The sequence below is a fragment of the Acanthochromis polyacanthus genome, chromosome 15 (genome assembly GCF_021347895.1).
Source record: "Acanthochromis polyacanthus isolate Apoly-LR-REF ecotype Palm Island chromosome 15, KAUST_Apoly_ChrSc, whole genome shotgun sequence".
Classification (NCBI taxonomy): domain Eukaryota; kingdom Metazoa; phylum Chordata; class Actinopteri; family Pomacentridae; genus Acanthochromis; species Acanthochromis polyacanthus.
The window spans coordinates 24,507,982-24,530,778 of NC_067127.1; the positions used below are offsets into that span (position 1 = coordinate 24,507,982).

At 40.1% G+C, this 22,797-nt stretch overlaps 1 protein-coding gene across 2 annotated transcripts in view; it reads left to right on the forward strand.

The window, feature by feature from the left end:
• thada (THADA armadillo repeat containing) overlaps positions 1-22,797 on the forward strand; it is a 137,503-nt gene that overhangs the window by 57,257 nt on the left and 57,449 nt on the right. For both annotated transcript variants that reach the window (XM_051959561.1, XM_051959562.1), the window contains exon 29: positions 10,208-10,376. In XM_051959561.1, the coding sequence (XP_051815521.1) occupies positions 10,208-10,376 (169 nt within the window). The remainder of the gene's footprint in view (positions 1-10,207; positions 10,377-22,797) is intronic.

The window sequence follows — 22,797 nt, forward strand, 5'->3', positions numbered from 1 at the left end:
TCTTCTGTCCTTTGAAACAGATAAATCCTCATTTCTTTTGATACACACTAATGATGTGTTGGACTCCCGTCTGTAATTTGAATCATATATTAAGAAGTTAACAAAAACAATTAAGACAAGCTTAAACTGTTTTCGCCTAATAAGATCTTATCTGACGCCTATTGCAGCCAAGTTGTACTTCCATTCGATGATTGTGTCCCATTTTTCATACTGTATCACTGTGTGGGGCCAGGCTAACCAGTCAGCTCTGTCAGGTGCGGTCTCCCTTTATAAACAAGCTTTAAAAGTGCTTGATCTAAAACCTATGAGGTGGCACCATTGCAAAATTTTAGAAGAATATAATCTTCTAAGTTTTGAACATTTCTTAAATTATTCTTTTTTAAAATTAGTTTTTAAATGTGTTAATGGTCTTGCCCCAGATATCGTTAGAGGCATGATCCAAAGAAATCAGAGTCGTGGTATAACAACAAGAGGAGTAACAAACGGAGACTATAGAATTCCCCAATGTAAAAATGCTTTTGGACGAAGTGCATTCACAGTGACAGGGCCACAGATCTGGAACACTTTACCTGCTGAACTGAAACATCTGACAGATCTGAAAGAGTTTAACCATAACATTAAACAATGGCTCAAATCGAACCAAACCTGTGAGCACCGATGAACATTTCTTTGTTTTAATGTATATATTTTTATTAATACTGTATGCGTAATTCTTTGTAAACTTTTGTAGACTGTATTTTCTGTAGTTTGTATGTGTGAGGGACCAGGTCTGCGAATTCGCTGTCAACTATTGACCTATGAACATGACATCGGTTAATGTAACAATGTTTGTTGTTCTGTCCCTATCAAATAAACAAATAAACAAACAGATGTAGTTACACTTTAATGAAATTACTAAGAAAATACTCTGAAGTCTGAGAAGAGGAAATATGATGCTGCTACAACCTAAGCCCCATATTTTTGTGGGACTCTGACTACATTTGTTTTTCTAGGCATAAACAACAACTACATAGCCATGGTATCTGTATGTGTCTAGTCCAGGCTTAAGTCATGCTGAATGTAAAATATATATATATATATATATATATATATATATCAGTTTGAAAACCACTACATTATGCTGAGTAGTACAGCTCACAGTCACTGAACAATAATTGTTTTTCTTTGCATTACAAAATCTCAAGACAACATACATTCACCCTGTTGCCTAAAAAAGACATTGTAGTAAGGGGTTGACAAGTGGAAAATGAAGTGCATTGCAAACCTAAGCAGTTATTATTTAGAACTGCAATTGTGCAAAGTTGACTTGTTCGGCCAAATAACACAAATTCTTCCAAATCAGTTACGCCTCGTTAATGATGATTAAATTTGCCAAACTTTGTGTTTTAACAAATGAGTAATTTATTGTAATCTTTAAGTAATTCCTCTAAGACCTCATCTCTTGTGGGTGCAGTTAACAGGGCTTAGGCTGAGTCTTACTGTCAGAGAAGGTATGCAGCGCACACATCCATCCAAATGAAGCCCACATGTTGGAGATAAATATAGCCCAGCCCTAACTTCTTTGGCTCCAGCCTTGTTTCTCTACCCCCCTCCATCCCCCAACTCATCCTCCCCAGGCGTGTGCGGACGTGTCCGATGAGGTCGATGACTGTCACCCCCACCCCCTTTCCTCTCCACCCCACGCTTTTTCCTTCTCTCCATATGATGTTACCTGTCACTTCGAAGGATTAAATGTTGCTGGACTTGTTTTGTCGACAGGAGCGAGCATCGTGCCTAAATGCATAATAATTCTTCCCCCATATCCCTCCATGCTATCTTTATATCCTTCCACCTCCCCCTGTTAGATTCTTAGCATTCCCTCGGTGCCTGGCGTCTGAGTGCGTCACACCTGCTCAGATAATGACGAAAAGAATGATGATGATGACGACAATTAGGGGGAGTATGACGAGGAGCAGACACATTTATTATAATAAATAATAGCTGCTTTTTTCCTCCTCTCATGGTTTGTCTTACCTCCTCCAACGTCTTTCTTTCAGCTTCTTTTCTCTTTCTCTCTCTGCCTTAATGCCTCAGAGTGTTGTGATGGTGATTTATATCGTGTGATATCCACTCCAGACATATCTCCTCACCCTGCCTGCCTCACTCCCTTCCTTTCCCTTTTCTCACTGTCTTGTATCCAATTTCTGTAGAAAGGGCAGGGTAAGGCCCCTAACAGTGCTTCCAAAGAGACAACTGCCATTGCCTCCCCAACAGAGATGCTGTACACGTACCTACATTGCTCATGTCATCTTTATCTGGTGGACAGTGGCAGTAACGAATTGAAAAAAGAGAGCTGATCTGGTTGAACCCTGCCAGATCAAGAAGTAGTTTCCCAACATGTTCCGTGATCAGTTTTCATAGCCCAAGCTGATGGTGTACCTCGCATTGCTATGAATGGTACGCCATCATCACCATCAACTGCCTCTTGGCCCACAGCCAGCGTTAGTCATAAAGCTGGTCACGAGTCCACTAGTGTTGAAATCAACTCTCAATAGTTGATTTCCAAGTTAAACCATATAGGCAGCACGGTAACCAACTAAAAGTCAGTAGAAACTGTCAGGGCTGCAGTGGCCAAGCTCCTAAAATGACAGCAGTGATGGTTCATTATTGTCCCAGTGAAGCTATAAAGAACACACAGGCAAGTGCTTCAGACATGGTACAGTGGTAATCAGTAGACGGCTCAAGACAGTGAGAATGACGGTTCATAACATCAGCCTCCTTTCACAGCATATAGAAAAAAAATCTTTTGTTTGTTCTTTGGCACAAAACTCCAACTTTTTATTGCATTAAACTTTTCTATAGGACATGAATAGAAAAGCTGATGAATATTGGGACCACATTCTTTGATCAGATAATAGCTAGGATGGGATTGGGATTGTATAGGCCTGCATGATTACATAAAGTGTTGGGAAGATGACTTTTGTAGATGTCACCATGAATGCTTGTGGATATATCAAAATAATGGCAGGCGAGATGAGTCCCAGTGTGCAAAAGCTTGGTGGAAGTGGAATGTTCGCGCATGATAACCATGCAAAGCAAACAGCTTAAAAAATTCATATTTCACTGTAAGGAAATTGTTGAAAATGTCTAGCACTGGATGGTAGCATCTTTCAGGTTAATCTGTAGAACAAATAGACATCTTGGTGAAAACTGTTGCATTATCTATCCACAGAAATCTAACCGTTATGGTAGATTAATTCTAGTTGAATTGTTTGGGTTTTGGACTGTTGGCAATTAGAACACACCATGTTTTCTTCTTGGAAATCCTGATAAGCCTTTCTAACAATTTTCTGAAATTTCACTGTAGTACAGAGTGTTAATAACCATAATTATTTTTCTTCCTCTGAAGGCCCAGATTTATGCACAGCAGACACAATCATAAACAGCGGTGATTGTGTTTACATTACATCAGTGGTCTTCCTAAGCAGGCATGTGCAGATGTATGTGTATGATCTGTGTTCATACCAGGCAAATTCAAATTCTACACACACTCTATTGTTTTGACAGCATGCTAAACATTTCATGTGTCAGTTTTGTTTGCAAAATAGAACATGAGTGCATCATGTCTATAAGAATGAAAGAAGGAAGCAAAATTATTCCAAATGTCACCACCTCACTTCCTAATTTTCCTGCTAAGCACTCTACCATGACAGACTTTTGATAGTCCGACTTGTTTAGCCAACATGCTGCAGTCTCTGTGGAGGAAGCTGCTCTCCCAGCTCTCTAAAATGAGGCCCAGATGAGCGAGCTGGTCCACGCCAGTCAACAGTCTGCCTACTGACCCCACAGGGGACGCCCCTGTTTCTAAAATTACACCCTTCCAAACTGTCATTTCCTTTTGCAAAAGAGTTTCAATGGGACAAATTAGCACAGATAGTTAACATATGGGCACCAAATGGAGGCTGGGAGGAGTGTAAAGTGAGGATTGGGCATGAAATGTCCATTAGGTGTGTTTGTGTGTGTGTGAGATGTTTGTGCACATAAATTCACATGAACAGAAGTGTAGAGTTCAGGAATGCAAACTGTTGTCTGTGTGTGATTCTGGGTCTTTGGTTGTCTGTCTGACCATAGGGGTGGGTGTGTGACAGTGAAAGAGGCATGCTCGCAGCAGGTGGAAAAGCATTTGTTGACAGTTGAGCTGTTGCTCGAAACAGCCTTCTCTTTGTTTTAGTCCATCCTTGTATCATACTCTCTACGTCAAACATCTTGTTTTGTTTTCCTTGTCCCTTGATCAAACCATCAACAGATTGAAAAGTTGTTCAGCTTGCTTCTCCTTTCCTCCTCAAACACAGTTTATTCTCATGATATGGTCTCCCAGCCATATGTTTGTGTCTACTAACATATCTCTACCTCACTCGTACCAAAGCTGAAAAGACAAGCTTCTTTTTTTCATCTCTGCATACCATTGCAGTGATGGATAGGTGTTTCACGTTTCTCTGGAACCCTCTGCTGAATTTTCCACAGCAGAGCCAAGCTGCTTGTTTGGCCTTGGCGGCTAGCTTTAATGGCATGACCAGCCCTATAAACAGCCTGCAACATACACACACACACACACACACACACACTTCTCGTCCTATTTTGACTTTTGTTCTGCCTGTATCTGAGTGTACGTGCTTGGCTTTGCTCCCATGTGACCATATGTGTCTATTGATTATGTCCTCACTATGTGTATCACATGTATGTATCCCATCCATTTGTTCCCTTAAATTAGACTTTTGGCAGGTATTCTTCCTTGACTATATGTTGTTTTGTGCTAAAAACCCAAACAAACTCCAAGAAGCATACTGGGCATAAATATGTGACCCTCTGACTGTTGTGTTTTTGTCTTGCATGCCTGTAGAAGTATAATTCCTAGAAGCAACCAGTTGAAAAGAAGTGCCAGGTTTCTTCCTGGATTCTTTTCTTACAGCCTACCTGACCAATAGTTTTGTGGTATCTCAGGCACTGTCCTTGCTCACCACAAGAGATGAGCTGCTCAAAGAACTGAAATTCTGAGAACAGTGACAGTCACAAAGGAGACCGGAGGACTTGTAGATTGAAAACAGATGAAGTTTACTTGCATGCCTTCTACTGAATGTCTTCTGGTGTAAGGTTTGGACTTGGTTATATTCAGAACTACAACAGCACAATGCCTTGGGTTGGGTTCCCATAGGCAGTTCTGGTTTGGATCCAGGCTTCGTGTTAAGTTTAGGTAGTACTATACCAGTGGTTCTTAACCTGGGTTCGATCGAACCCTAGGGGTTCGGTGACTCAGTCTCAGGGGTTCGGCGGAGGTCAAGACACACACCCGACCCATATGATTCGTGATGACGCGCCTCACTTGGCCATCACTGGCCAAGCTACATTGCTTGGCCAATCTGTGCTGCAGGGAATTTGGTGCGCTCAGTAGTCGACTGGTGACTGTCGTGATGGTACGTCGTGTTATTTCTTTCTTAATATTTTAATCCATACTAAGTCGAGGAAAAAAGAAAGTGGTCGGATGAATATGTACAATATGGATTCACATGTATAGCGGAACGTGATGGGAGTCAGCGATTGTAGTCTAGCCCTGCAAAACTAAAGGAACACTTCCTTAAGCTGCATGGAGGTGGGGAATACAAGAACACGACGCTTGCTGAATTCAAGGTGAAGAGAGCCAGATTCGATGAAAAGGCTACTCTGTCTGCTCTCGGCTTTGAAGCCATCAACAAACGGATCCTCACAGCATCCTACGAAGTTGCTTACCTGATCGCAAAGCAGGGCAAACCACACACCATTGATGAAACACTCATAAAATCAGCTGTTTTTTTAAATGTTTTTATTTTTAAACCGTTTATTACAACATACTGTCAATCCTTTTCGAGGATGCTGGACATAAAAACAAAGAAAAGGAACAGACTTTGCTGTGAAAATGACATGAGAGTGGCACTTGCCAAGGTGAAGCCACGCATTTCTGAACTGGTCTCTCAAAGGCAACAGCAGAGGTCACACTGATTTGCAGTAAATATTTATTATTACTGTAGCCTGATGGAAATTAGGTGATGGGTGTGTGTTGAAATGTTCAAAATAATAAATAGCACAAATATAATAAGTTAATTATTGGAATACATAAGGTTAAAATTTAAAACCATTTCAGTGTGGTAGTATTAAAAAGGTCCTGTCTTTGTGAAAAGGTGTGGAATTTGTTGTGAGGAAATGCATTGTATTGGTTTTGTTCTTTGAACACAGTGATGTTAATGCACACTTCATTTTCTGCACCAGTAAAGCATATACCTATTTGACAAAAATCATATTTTATTTTTCAATAAAGGGTTCAGTGAATGCGCATATGAAACTGGTGGGGTTCAGTACCTCCAACAAGGTTAAGAACCACTGTACTAGACCAATGTTTGGACTGAAGTCTACAGCTGAAGTGAGAACATCCCTGTGCAATATCACTTAAATGTCAAATGATTCAAAACTGTATCACGTCTCAATAACTGCATTATTTCTAAGTTGAAAAGTAAAACAGTTCCATCTATTAACAATTTAAAACTATTTCTTTAGAACAATGCATTATTATAAATACCGAACTATTGAAAATACAGTAGCTACATCTGTGATCACTGATGCAAGTTAGAAAATCTGCAGTAACTAAAACAAAACTAAGTACACCAGTGATTTCCAATCCACCTAACAGCTGTAGACATGGTTATAAAACAGCCTGTGAACAGCAGAACTCAGTTTTAGACCTACAGTCTGTGTCTGTCTGCATGTCTGCAAATGTCTGAATTGCCAAAAAAGAAACTGAAAAATTCTGATTGTGAGACTTCACAAGGATGCTAAAGGATACAGAAACATTGGTGATGAACTAAAAATCTGTCAAAATACAGTTGCAGCAGTAATCTCGACACATAGAACGAGTCACAGTACCATTTATCAGAGCTGTGTCTTCACACGCAGCCATGGTCAGTGTGCTACTTGCACAGTCTAGCTCTGAAAAACAGACAGGGCAAGTGTTTCAGACTTAGCTCAGGGGTTACTAAAGAACAGTTCATAACATTAGCCGCTATTGTTGGCATCCAATAAAAAAAATCGTTGGATCAATTGCGTACATTTGTTTGACTCAGATGGGATCCAGCATGTTTGGTATGAACCTGGCTGGGACCCCCACAGTTAATGCATAATCCTGATAGTGAAGCACAGAGATGGGAGTGTGATGATATGGGGCGGCATGACTGCAGAAGGTGTTGGGGAGATGACATGCATAGATGTCACTATGAATTTCTCTGGATATACCAAAATGTAGACTGACAAGATAACTTCCAGTCTGCAGAAGCTTAGCAGAAGAGGAATACTCAAGTATGACAACTACCTAAAGCGCACTTGTAAAATCCCAAGCAAGGTAGAGAAACTCATCTGGTCCAGCGAAAAACAGTCAGCTAATAGACCCTGTGCATGTCAAAATGCTAACTTCAGGGTTCTGACCGGGAGGGCTTACAGGTCCTTCCGGAGGCTATTTCGCAGCATGGATAACATGGAATCAAAAAAGAAAAACACTGTTTTCTCGGCAAAACAAAAAATCAGATTTCAGCGTGTTCAAGGTCGATATGGGAGGTACTGTAGTGTACCATTATGTTCGGCTTCTGGTGTTTATAACGGTTCTATAAGCCTTCACCGTTTTCCAAAAGACCGGCATTTGCGGGCTCAGTGGATTGCCAAAATTAGACGAAAAAAAATGTTTTACACTGAGCTGAGGATCGGGAATATTAATGCATAGTCACTGATCAAACAGCAAATATCTGATAAACTATAACAACAATCCGTGCACTCTTCAATCATTTGTTATTCCGTTTTGACATCTAATCAAATATAGAGGAAATCCAAGCATTTGTCATTTTGTTCAAACAAAACTACAAATATAAAATGTCTTGCTGAACTCGACTAACCCTTTAAGCTGCAGTCAATTCCAGCCACTTTCAGTACAAAAAATCGCTAACATTCTATTTGTAAATAAAAATATGACGAGAAATACAGGGAATATTGGACACGCATTGCGAGGTGCATTTCCTTGAAAACGACCTATTCGTGGAGTATATACCGACTTCAAGACATGTTTTGGACAAAATATGTTACTGGCTTGTTTCGTCTGGATGTCCAAGGTTGGATTATGGCCGTTTTTTGTGGAATATTTTCATCCGTGTGTAATAATGAACCCGGAAATGTGAGTCGCGCTGTGTACGTTGAAGCCGTGTATAGAGAACGGATGGATGGATGGATATTCGTTGTTTGTCGGACAAATGTGTTTATATTACCCGCTGTGGTAATCACATCTGAAAGTGGTTTATACCGGCGGATTCATGAGAATCTAAGCTTTCCATCGGCGTATAGTGTTTGTATAATCGCGTTTGCAGTTTCAGACATTTAACAAATTGCCTATACAGATCTCAAAGTGTACCGCGGGCGGGACACTGAAGTGCAACTGAAGCGCAACGGGCTAAGTACCAAAGACTAAAGTGTAAAGTGGATTCTAGTAGCTAACTAAGCAAAAAATAATAATGTATAAATACTAGAAAATAAAATGATAAGGTACATGTTTGGCAAGCCCTACAGTTAAGCTAGCGCTAGTTATGTAGGATGCGATGCCACTTACCTTCAAAGTAATATATGTACTGGGATATATAAAATTTGAATCCCTTTTCCTGTTTGCTTTGAGGAGCTGACGAAAAATCGTCAACGAGACAACAAACATCGTCAACAGAAATTTTAGGCAAGTTGCCTAGGCATCTGGAAAAGTAAAGTGTACTGCTGGCTTCTTCCATTTTGACAGCGCTGTAAGCGGGACTGGAAGTAACTGTAGCATCCAGAGTTTTTCAACCGGAACTAGCACATGCTATCATGCACAGGGTGTATTAATGTTAATTTACATTTACATAGCTTTTTGGTTAATGTGCTCTCTGCAAGCTGCAATTTTCCAAAGATCTTGAGTGAAAAGACAAATCACTCTTTAAAATCACTGTATTATTGCCATTAAAATGTCTATCTAGTTTTATGGAGCAGCGACAGTCAGTAGTTGGGTTTTATGTTACGCAGAGTTAACTATTTGCCTCAGATTACATTTTGAGTACATTTATTTAACAACCCCAAATATCACTAAAAGTAGTTTTATATTTCATAGGAACTCAAAACTGGTTGGTTAAGGAGGTCTCAAAAACTATGTTTGACATATATTTAGTATTTAAGAAACTGGTGTTGTCATATGGGCAGACATGAGAGTGGATCAGTCTTAACTGTTTTTTAGGCAGAGAACAAACAAGCATATTGTTCAAGGTAAGATTTTACTTGAAAACTAACATTACTTTAAGTTTTGTTGTTTTCCAAAGAACTAAAGTACAGCTATCTGCTTTGGCGTAAATAAATAAAGAGATTGCTTTCTTCCGTCAGTAGCAGGCACTCTTGCTCAACCCGTTTTGCTATGTTGCACCCCTCCTTCTCTTATCTCATTCAGGTCTTGGTCATGTCCTTCCCTCATGTCAGCTATGGCTGTGTTATGACACTGGAGAAGGAGAGACTATAAGCTTGTAAACAAGGTTAATTTTAGCGTGCACCCGGGGTGACTGGCCATAATCTCCATCACCGTTGAACACTGTAAGTGCCCGTGGGATGGAGAGATCTGTGTGTGGGCAAAAACAAAATTTGGTCGGTCATTTCCTGGATGGTTAGGTAATGGTTTGAAAATATTTGATTTCAGATTTATCGGTCATCTGCTGTCCTGGGAGCGGTTTATGTTCAAATTTTGCAGTTGGTAATGGAAAGAGAAAAAGACGGAGATGTTGCATAACGTATGTGTAAAAATAGCAGCCAACTGTCCAAATCGAATAAGTCAGGGGTCATCATTTCTAACTAGAGTTTATCCATGACATAATGTGACTGGAAAACTAAATTATGATAATTAATAATGATAATACGCACAGTAATTTCATTATTTTTCATAAGAAAGTTGCAGCTGTAAAATAAATAAAATTTAGCAGTTTTAACAACTCTTGATCCATCATAATGGGAAACCTTAAAACTTCCTTCATTAACTCAAATATACAATGTTACGTAATGCCAGACTGAAAGGTTATCATAACAGCTCGACTATCCATGTTCCACAACTTTAATAACATCCATGACACTAATGCTGCTGCTGTGTGTGTGTGTTCCACAGATGTGGTCGCTCTGCTGTGTATCGGACCAGAGAAATGGCAGCTCGGGCCCTCGTCCCCTTTGTCCTGGTCACCCAGGTCCCGTCCACTGTCTGTTCTTTAGTGCTGGAGCTTCCTCTACAACCAGGACCCAAAATCCAACACAACCACATCCATGGGACTCTGCTGCAGGTCTGCTCCCACGCACACGTCAACACAACCCAGTACACACACACTGCCTATACATAACACTCAGTGGGGGGGCTATAATGACAAGTGGTTTAGATGACCACAAGTATTCATTTGGAGCTGGACTCAAAACCTCAATCATCGGCGTGTCAGTGCAGGACTTTCCAGTATGTTTCTCAATAGGATTGTATGCTGGCTGTACTTCATACAAAGACCTGCAAACTTAACATGGGTTGCATGTGTCATATGGATAAGAGCACCCAACATATATGTTTTGAACAAATAATCTACTGGCTAGCTTTGTCTGGGACCATCAGCTGTTTTACATTGGCTCACTAATTTGCGACGCAACTGATTGACATGAAAAATGTTTAGTCAAACTCCCATTTAAAAGTCAAGGAGGCACTTTGACTCACCATATGGACAACGTGTCTTTTAAGATTATCCAACACGACCTCTTGTTATGTCGTGCCATATGGCGGGATGCATGTCACACCTCACAATGCACCTTAAAACCTGTAGCTTCCAACCACTGTCACTACCACTCCCCTCCATGTTTCCCTTTGGGGGGCTACTCAGTCAGATTCTACATACCAAACATTAAAGCTGCACATACTCTACATTTACGTAAGCATCTATTCCACATTAGATGGCTGACTGTACTGGTCGTCTTGTTGTTTTGTTTCATGCCTGTACACAGGTACACACTTTAACATCAGTGATGTGGTCAGTGGTTTAACTATTTCACTAGTGGCAATAACATGTTAAGGCATTCAGCAGTATTTTAGAAAACAAAGGGAGAAATTGGACAACTAGCAAGTGCACCTAGATGTTCACACTTGGATTTAAGGTACTTCACAAAAATCTGTTTTCGCAAAAGATTCACAGTGTGACATTGGATAGTACTTTTATTTAACTGGGAGTATACAGTGGTAAACAAAAGTTTACATACATTTACAAAGAACATGTATCATTGCAGTCTTGAATTTTCAATGATTCCTGTATTCTGGAATCTTTGAAACCCATGTGTCTTTGTCACACACACACACACACAAAAAACAATCAAACATATTGGTGATATTAGAGATTTTTAAAAGTCTTCTAGAAATACGACAAAATCTGCAGGGTGAAAAATGTACATACACTACTAGTATAAACTGGTACTACTACAAGTTCAATTGTGCAAAACCTATTGAAACTTACCCACCACAAATCTAAGGTGTAACTTCTACAAAATGCTGAATTAATGGGATAAATGTTTTTGTGGTGAATTTCTGCATTTGACTATTAATTAATTTTATATAAAAAAAACATCTAAGACAATATTTTCAATTGCTATGGGCTAAGTGTAGATTGAGGCAATAAAATGTCAAGGTTATGAATGCAAATTTAAATCTACAGCATAAAATAGGCAGAAAATGAAGGAAGCTGAATATTTTTTTCAAATAACTGTGTGTGTGTATGTATATCTATATCTATATCTATATATATATATATATATATATATATTTACTTGTGTAAAACCACACACAGTAAGTTGTATATGATAAGTGTCACCATGACAAACTCAGTTCACTTGTATGTGCTGTTACCCTCTTTCTAGGGATGACATGTCCCCACTTCACTGGTGAGATTCAAATTAAAACAAGAAAATCGTCACAGCTGGACTGAAGCTGTAACATCTGTTTTAACTTAGCAAAGAAAGCGTATAGAATGCAATAACCAAAGCAGTTATCTTAACATGTGTGTGGACATCTACACAGAGCTTATACGGATGGTGCATCACACTTCAGAAAACACACACATTCTCTGTCAGCCCCACACACTGAGTTTCCACACAGAACTTGTCCAGACAAGGCGGTTATCACAGGGTAAATACCAGTGTTTAATTCTGTCATCACACTCTGACAAACACAACCAAACAGTCTGCCAGTAATGTCAACATGCACAGAGGAAAAGGGGAGAGGGAGTTTCCCCAACCTTTTATTTAACACCACTGATGGGGTCGATGAGGGAACTGGTGGGAGTGAAGCGGTAGACCCAGGGGTCAGAGACAAAGAATGAAAACTGCATCGTTTTCTTCAGGATAAGATGGAACACTTATGGTTTGATAGCAGTTGGAGCTGCGGGGAGGTCTGTTGTGGGATGAAGACATGGATGGAGGAGGGGAGGTCGGCCTCTTAAAGGCTTAGAGGAGATTTCAGGAGGAGAGTGGTTTTTAGTTTGCTTTCCTGTCATGGCCGCCACATGTGGAGCTTCCCCAGATGTCTCGAAATCTTGACTCTTTCTGTCTGTTTTTCCCCACTGTTTCTATGTTTCTCTGCTTCCTGTCTGTCTTTATAAAAATCTTTTTCCGTTGTTTGTCCAATCTCCTGTTTTTTCTCACATCTTTTTCACCTCTGACTCCACTTCCCATACAAAAGGCTGAGATCACATTGTGTCCTGTCCTATGTAATTTACACTGTTATGTAATGGATGTTGTAAGACGAGGTAACTCCTTTGTCCTGTCAGGTGTCTCTTCACTATTTCTGTCACTTGCCATATGTCATGTGTGTACTATATCACCAGCTCCCTATTGTCCGTATGTTGAACAGTGTCCTCCTAGAGTTTTAGTTATGCAAAAGTTTAGACAAGATTGGATACATAATTTACAATTTGCAAAGAACTATTAGACTAATGAACAGTTCCATTGTACCTGACTCTTTCGCTACATATACACTAGTGCTGCTTCCATTAGTTTAAAATCCTTGCATAACCAAAGTGAAAGCTGTGCTTGTAGTCTTGGCATGAAGTAAAACATGGTTCCAGTTGATGATGGACTCCGCCAGGGTTGCCCCATGTCTCTGATCCTGTTTGTGGTATTAGTGGACGGGATGTTAGGTTCCAGTTTGAGAACCAAGCAAAGCAGTTGAGGTGTCTCAGGATCTTGGTCACCAGTGTTGTTCAGCAGTGATGCAGACGGTGTGCTGGACAGTTACAGTGAAGAAGGAGCAGGGCCGGAAAGCAACACTCTTGATTTACCAGTCGTATATTCGAACCCTCGTCTACGATCATGACCTCTGGATAGAAATGGAAACAATAAGGTTGCAGACATAAACAGCCAAGAAGAATTTCCTTCAAAAGGTGGCTGGACATCTGGAGTGCACTCTGGATACAGTCGCTGCTCCTTCACATCAAAAAAAGCTGAGGTGGTCCGAACATTTCATTAGGACACCTCCTGTAGGAGGGCGTCTTCCTTTGTTGGTGTCCCAGGCACATCCAACTGGATCTGTCTGGGGTAGATCTAAAACTCGCTGGAGGAATTGCATATCTCATCTGACCTGGAAACTCCTGGAATTCTCCTGGAGTAACTAAAAAATGTTGCCACACCTCCTTTGGTACTGTTGATGTTTTAGCAGCTTCTGATCAACATTATAGAAATGTCATGTACACGATCAGGCTGACATTACGACCACCTGCCTGATACTGTGTTGATCTCCTTTATGCTGCTAAAACTCCTCTGACCCAGTCATGCATAGACACAGGACCTCTGGGGATGTCCTGTGGCACCAGGATGGTGGCAGTGAATTTTGTGGATCCTGTGGGTTGCAGGGTTGGACCTACCTCGATCAGACTTATCCTGTCACATCCCATAGATGCTCAATAAGATTTGGATCTGGGGAGTGTGGAACCCAGGAGAACAGTTTAGCTCTGTCGCATTCCTTGGGCCACTTCTGGGCAGTTTTTACACCGCTTCGGTGTCGTCAGGAAAATGCTCCGCAACTCCTCCAGCGACGTTTCAGTCGAGCGTAAAGACATGCACACCTACTTGCTGAACATTTTTGGCACTCAGGACAGCGACAGCAGCGAGTACCACTGCATCGCCACGCCCTGGTACCTGTCGGCCTCCACGGGAGCCTGGACTGAAGCCGGAGAGCTCATGTCATCGAGAGTCTTCCTCACTGTCAAGTTTGCAGTGTGGGACTCCCTGAAGTTACCTCTCTTTTACGGAGCGGTGGCCTCATTGGGTGTGGGCCTCTTCTCACTGGTGTTTGGTCTGGTTTGCGCCCAGTGCTGTTGCCGCAACACGATGCACACTCCGCGCTCATGCAACAAGCTGATGGACCTGGAGATGGACTGACAAACAGGGTGAGGGTGGAAACTGACATCAAGGACTGCTGTTGCCATTGGAGGTGTCTGGTTGGGGGATGCTTGACCTGCAATGTTTAGGTGGGTGGTACATGTCAAACATCCACATTAATGTCAGGACTCAAGGTTTCCCAGCAGCACATTGAATTATAACTAGAGGATTGAGGTTTTTCACTTCACCTGTCAGCGGTCATAATGTTATGGCTGATCGGTGTATCTATTTGTTTATTTTAGCCTTTGTAAGTGGAATAAACAGCAGCACTCCCACTAGGCGATAAGAGACATACCTGGCTCATCTTTCACCGTGTTTAGATCTTTATCTTTGTATTTTGTAGGTGCAGTCATTAGAGCAGACGGAGAATGCCGCTGTTTATGCTGAACTGTAAATGGAGCATTCAGGACAAAGAGACAATGCTTTGGATTTATTCAGCTGCTTTGCTTTAGTCATCCATTTTCAAGCCCTGTTTATGCATCCCTTACATTTTTCTTTCTTCAACTTTTTCCCTTCGCATTTATGAGAGAGAATTAAGATGTAAAGTTCGTCACAATTGCACAGACACAAAAATATCTTTACGAGATACACTACAGCTGATGCCTGCAGGCCTTCCTGAGAGATTTCATTTCCTTTTTCCTTACGCCAAAAGCACACCAGGCTTTTATACCTCACACACAGCCCATTCAGTTTTACTGCATCTTTGGCATGAATAAAGACTAGAATAGTTAATCTCAACACACACACGCACAAGAAATCAAATAAAAACAGCACGTTTTAGATTCCCAGAGCATTCATGGTATTGTAGCATAGTGGTAACAGAAATTGGAGTATACTCCCAAATTAAATAAAATGTTTTATTTTTTTTTTTCATACTCCCAAATTGACATCACTCTGACCCTAGTAGACCCTCATGCACTTGAAAAGTGCAAAGCGTAACAGGTAGCCTAAGTTCAATGTACATATTCAATTCTGTGTTACTGTAAAATCTGTAAAAGTATGGAACAAACCTATCTTCTTTTTGATTTTCTTTGTTAGACTTTAGATCTTAACATAGGTAACATCGGATTTTCAAGCCATTCAGTATCTTCTGCTTTTCAAGAGTGTAATACAATTTTGTGCCAGCAGCAGTCCTGACTGTGCTGTATATCTGTAGGGCTTATCTGTACCCAGGCTATACATGGCAGGTTTGTAGGTAGGTGTGTGAGGGCACTGTGGAGATGACGGAGGCAGATATGTGCCGAGTGTTTGACTGTGGGAAGATGGTAGGAGGAGCTGCAGCACTGTATGCAGGTGAAGTGGTCTAAACATAGTCAGACAGAGATAGAAGTCTGCACTGTGCATGTGGAGGGGGGCATCACACATACTCAGGAGATAGAGGGTGTGTGTGTGTGTGTGTGTGTGTGTGTGTGTGTGTGTGTGTGTGTGTGTGTGTGTGTGTGTGTGTGTGTGTGTGTGTGTGTGTGTGTGTGTGTGTGTGTGTGTGTAATGCTGTGCACTCGTATGCATAATGAGGAGGTAAGATGTTTAGGAAGGGAGTATGTGTGTGTACTACTGTATGATATATATATATATATACACACACACACACACACACACGCTCACTGATTGTATGCGTTTATACACACGTGCATGAAACACTGGTGTTTATGTCGAGATGATGAGGACATTGTGTTTAGCCTTAGGTCCTGCCTAATGTATGTTAATATGGTGCTTTTGTGTGTTTGTGTATAACAGGTAGCAGATGTTTTTGCTCGAGGGAGAAATGACTTCCTCTGTTATTGTCAAAGAACAACTGTTAGTGGGCCAAGTGTGGAGCTGGGAACCATCACAGCTACTGCGTCCGGCTCTACCACCCTGCTGACTTTCACACACACAGTGAAGAAGTCTGATACCCACACACAAGAAAATGTTTCCATCCAGCCCTAACTCCAACCTCCATACCTCTTCTACATCAGGTCCACTACATCACTGTGACAAGAATTATGAGCTGTGTAGTTATATTGACCTCTGTGAATCAGACAAATCTGGATCTCTCTTCTAGTTTTTTTTAAGGGACCACCTAATCCTGTTTTTTTAAAAGGTTTGGTAAGCCTGGAATCAGCATTCCAGCATACTCGAAGTCAAAGTCAGCTTTATTGTCAGCTTTTCAATACGTACATGAAATACCAAGAATCAAAATTATGTTACTCTCTCTTTGTGCAACAGTAGACATTAAATAAACACTTAAAAGGTTCTGAGATAAAAGAAATAGTATACATTTAGAAATGCAGTGTGCAAAATAAGATATAAAAAGGCAAAAACTACGTAAATTAAGAACTCCATATTACATATTCATGAAAAAGGGGATTCTAGAGGCTCAGTGATGTAGTAAATGCTGACTTGACTAGATGGTAAACTGTTGCAGCTCCAGAATTAACCTCTAACATGCAGCCAGCTGGAAAAAGTTTAGGCACTAATCAGTCACAGAAGATTACTAGTCAACTTCCCAGCTGTTAGTGAGCAAACTGCCAGAACAAATGTCAGTTACCAATCTAGCTTGCTCACAAACACAACAGATTTAAAATAGATGTTACATAATTGACTGCAAATTGTTCCTTTTTGTGGGGCAAAACATGTAAAAGTGGTTAGTGCAACTATTCAATCAATCAATATCAATATATACTTTATTGTCCCACTTGGGGAAATTTGTCTTAGACTCAGAGCTGTGCTACCAGTATTGCGCAAAAAACGCATAAAAACAATATTGTGCATAAAACACATAAAAGCAGTATTGCACATAAAACACACACACACAAAAAAACAGTATTGCACATAAAACAGTATTGCACATGTCCCAAAGGTCACACATGACACAAACATACGCTATAAAAAAATAAAAATAATTGCACAATCTTCGGCCTAAGCAGCATTGTTTAGGAGTTTGATGGAGGTGGGAACAAATGAGTTCTTAAAACGGTTGAGTCTGCAGTTGGGGACTCTGTACCGTCTGCCTGAGGGAAGGACCTTGTATTCTGTATGAAGGATATGTGACGGTTCAGTCACTATCCTCTGAGCTTGCCTTAGAACCATTCGCTCATAAATGGACTGCAAGGATTGGTAGTCATTTTTCCCCATCACCTTCATGGCCGTGTGCACCAAACGAGCCAGTTTGCTTTTCATCTTTACAGTAAGGTTTCCATACCAGGCTGACATCCCATAGCGGATTAAGCTCTCCAGTACTGCCTGATAAAATAAAAACATAACGTTTTTGTTCACACCATACAGTCTTAGCCTGCGCAAGAAGTACAGTCTCTGCTGTACTTGACTCTATAAAGATGGATGAAGTGTGGTGACGTCACCAACAGGTTTTCTGGACAGCAGTTTTAAAACTCAATGTGGTGTTTAACTCCTAACTTTCAGCTAATCCAAAAATTAGCCAAGAAGTAGAGTTACAGATTTAAGGTGTGCAAATGTGACTAGAACCTACAGTCATGGTTAAATAACCACTTGTGAAGGGGAAATTAACTATAGAGACCAAAACAGTTTTTCATACCAGGCTTATGTAAACAAAGTGGGACCTTTTAACATGCAGGACTCAGTTTGGTAGCCAGCATGAAGTGGCTATTCAAGGAACTGCGGCTTTTGCACTTCTGCATTTCCTTCATTTTGCTGCTTTGAAGGTTGCTACATGGGTACATAGCTGATTAGCTATGTTGAAGGAAGCTATATTAACCTTCTCCATTTTGGACTACATATGGCTACGTTGCAGATCTCATAGTTTTTCTTTTTACTTTAAGTACTACGACAGCTGTACGGCTATTGTTTCCTACAGTACATTTGGTACATACTACTTTGCATTATCATTCTCCTTAAACTTTAACTGCTGTAGTCTTTAGTGTGAGATGATCTGTGTTTGCGCTCTCGACGGCTGAGCTTGTTTACACTTGCACAAGACACCTTGCTATTTGTAACATAGTTGCACAGAGTACTGTGAATCAGATTGGCCTGGAAAGCATGATGGTCGGACTTGCCGACATTTCTGGGATAGCACCATGTACTGGGATATTCTAAATCTTTCTCTGGCATATTATATAGTGTGATGACTTGCTATAGGTGTACAGCAGCAGTGTCATTGTTCCCTAAAGTTAAACTGAACACTGAGAACTTTAACACATTTACTTGGTCTATACCAATGAATGTGCTCATTGCAGTTGCTCCGCTGAAATGACGTAGTGTCTTCCTGTGAAGTTTAGCATTTTAAACACTTTTACAGACAGAGATCCTCTGCTATTTTGTCAGGCTGAAAATCGGATGTGCCAATTTGACACTTGACACTAGAGTTTGTTTTCAATTCAAAATTAACAATCATGACATATTGAAGGCACATGATCAGACGAGACAACTTAAATAACTGAAAGCAGACTCAGATTTGCTCAACTTCATTTATTTTCTCAATATGAGGCAATGTTGTCCTCTGGATGGCCTGGGCAACACCCTCTTCTGTACCAAATCATTTTAAAAAACACTGGAATCACTTCAGTCTCTCTAACTTGCCCCAAATCTCTGTTGATACAATCTGAGCTGAGCTTAACAAGCCCACCGTACAGAGCGGCACTAACCCAACCCGACACCGGACTCCTCTCGACACGTGCCAGCAACAACCATGGCCCGCAATGCCTGGTACAGGCCAGACGTATTAAAGCTGCAGCCTGTGGTGGTTTGAGGAGGGCCAGCTTGACGGATATAATCCTTTGTGTATTTCCACAACAGAGGCTCAATGAGGAGTGTTGCTGTCTTCTTTTCTTTGCCAGCAGTGGTGTTGGTGTTTCTTTCCTCAATGCATTTTTCACTGCTGTCTTCAAATAATTTTCTTTTGGCCTGCAGACTGCTGCCTTTAGTCCGTGGTCTGACTGGGTTTTCTGAGAAAACCCTTTGGGCTGGACCAGAGAAAGAATGTGTGGGCCTGAACACCCAGCCAGCCTGCTTTTTATTGTGCCCTAAGAAAGATCAGTTCCAGATAGATGCTGGTGTCAGACATATTATGCTAGTGGGGCAGCATCAAGACTGGGTTACCAACTTCCCCCAAACCTAAAGATTCATTCCCTTCTTTTTCTGTCTGCATAACATTTGATTAATCACAAATGTTCTATGAATGTTTGCATCTCTTGTTGGGCTTTTAGCAATATTAGATTCTCACTACACTATTACCATGACCAAAAGAATTTCCAATTATAATATTAACATGATATCAAAAGAAAATGGATATATTGCTAGTGCTATCACTCAAATTTATCTCAAATGAATTACGCTCAAAATATGATTGTAGGAGAGTAACTCTAGCTGCATTGCATGTTTTTTCTGTGTTGGAGTGTCAGCCACATAGTTACTGGTGCTGGATTGTTAACAATATTATCGTGTGTATCATTCAAATGACAGCACTATTTCATTTTTTAAAGAATCCATTATAAAAACATCCCTTCCATGAAGTAGAATGATACTTTATAGATGGTGTCCTTCCTTTGGTCCTGGTCTTAGAGACTGTGTTAGCTTATATTGAACTCATTTTTGTATCTGATTAAATGTAACCCTCAGCTAAAGTCAAGCTATTTCATCACTGCAGCACTGTAAAGTTGCAACCAACAATTATCTTCATTATCAACATGTCTGAGACAAATTTTCAGTAATTGACAGTTCAGGGTGTAAATATAAAATGTCATGATTGGGAAATGTGATCACTGTTCCCTGGAATGCAATATTCAGATTGCTGCATTTTTTCTGACTCCACTTAAATTTATGAACACACACATACACATGCACATACACATAGACATAGACATACATACATACATACACACATACATACATACATATTTTATATTTATATGTAATATATATATATACACATATATATATATATTGCTGAAGTTGTTGCCAGGCAATTTTTATAATTTTTTTTTTTTGCTTCAAGTAATGGCCACAATGATTAATCAAAAATGATCAGAATTGTTGCCATTCCAGCTCTGGCTGGTATCTGGATGAATGAGGAAATACTGAAATGGCCCTACATAATGTGGGTCAGTAGGGGCCCAACAATAATATTTTTGACTATGGGCTCCTTCTGTAATGATGTCTGCCATGCGTTGTGGTTAGAAAGATCAACACTAAGACAACTTTAGAGTTGACCATTCTATGTATAGCATTCTTCTTCAGGGCAGACTTCCACATGACACATAAATGTCTCTGGGGCCTCTTTTCATACTCCCATTGCATCAAGTATTTGTTTAACCTCAGTTCAGGGACCCTCAATATATTAGCTTATAGTCCACCGACTAGCATGGCTGGAGTTGTTGACCACAAAATGAACCTACTCAGTTGTCTTCATAACATGTTAATATATTCCGTACTTGTAATAAACTTAATACGGCATAACAATTTTTAAAAACTTGATTTTTGCCAGGGGAAGTATTTGAGAGTTAATATTAAAATAGAATTTAAAGATGTTGATAAAACTCTCTAAATCAATTTGGTTTTAAGTCCGTAATTTCTGAATTCAGTTCTAAAGTCTGTCAGTGTGCTGTTTTAAAGTTCTATAAATTTATACCAGGGGACGAATGATCATCAGCTTGGACAATTATTGACTTGATATTCAGCATTTTCCCAATAATTAGTCATTGTTTTTAGCTCATTTCTGTTAAAATAATTTAGTACAATAATGTGCCACTTTGGTTCTGCAATGTTCTTCCTGTTAGCACAATTATTTTGGACTCCATATGTTTGTCTATGGAGGAGTCTGCAGGGACTCTTGAAACTTTTGCAGATGACATTTGTCATCTTGTACAGTTTTTTTTATTAAACACTGTCTGATTGGTTGCACCTCATTAGTAATAGCCTCTGAAGGATAAATATTGTTTTAATTTTATTCAAACTTAACTTTCTGTAAAACAAAGACACTTCACAATGTAAAGTTTGTTGTTGAGCTTTGTTTTCTTCTAATTTTTGATACCAAGACTTCCATTTTTACTGCAAATGTTTCAGTTCCAAAATATTGACCTCCTTGATTATCTGTCAACAAGTAATTTAAACCTAAAATTTCAATGCAGTCATCTTGAAGAATGTTTCTTTGCAGCATCGTTAAACTACTTTTTTAGAAGTCTGCAGATCGTAACTTTTTGCACTTTCTTCTGACCCTTGTTTTGACTTTGGTTGCTTTACAATTGCCCTTTCAAAAAATGTTTAGAACATTATTCTGTCATAAATGTAGTCATAATTATTGATAATTTGGCAGGTATTATTGTAGTTTGATAAGAAGAAGGCTTTTTTCAAGTAGATAGAGAGGAGATAATGACCTGTGGTGGAATATTTTGAGTGATTAGATGCTGTGCACCAGTGACAAAGATAGATGGATAGACTTCATTATCCCACTAGGGAAATTTGTCTTGGGCAAAGTGTGACAGTCCACATCAACATTAAAAAGACAAGACATCATAAAACAACAGTAGCAGGAGTACAGCATTTCAGAAGAACATTGGGATGTAGGATAAACATTCCCGCAACACAAGAAAAACAGTAAGTGCAGGTATATCAGTCCTGCAATAGCCGATAGCAGGTACCCTGGTTAGAGCTGTGCACTATGTGCCGGCTGTTCAGTAGAACAATAGAAACGGGAATGAAGGACAATTTAAAACGGTTACTCTTGGAGTGACACAGTCTGTAGCGTCTACCAGAAGGTAGCAGCTCATACTCCGAAAAAAGTGTGAGAAGGATCAGACAGTACTAGAAAATCAAAAAAACAGCAATTGATTATAGCTTGCTAAAATATGAAAAAAACACAAGTAGTCTTAATCTCATTATGTGACATGACATGAGTCAAGTTTTTAGAAGAAAAAGCTGAAAGTGAGCTGCCCGCTGCGTTTTACTGCTATTGTTGAGGTAGCTCACATTTTATTATTTAGAGACACATCCAGGAGTCATGACAGGAGGTGGCTGAATGTCACCTTTCAACAAACACACATACCCGCACACAAACACACCACTGTGCTGCCAGCACCAAAATATACACCCCTCTCTGGGCATAATGGAAATAACAAACAGCTCTCTGGGGGCTAGTTAAGATGCACTGCTGTAAATTTTGACAAAGATGTAGTTATACAGTTCTTGCGTGTACACACACATATACACACCACAAAATTACTTGTCTGTCACGCCCATATGCATATATGAGGAAGTATGACATGGTGTCTAGAGTGCAGTAAGCTTTGTTTGTGCAAGAATACAGCTATATAGAGCCAGAGAATGTTTATTTCCTTTTATATTTAGCCCATC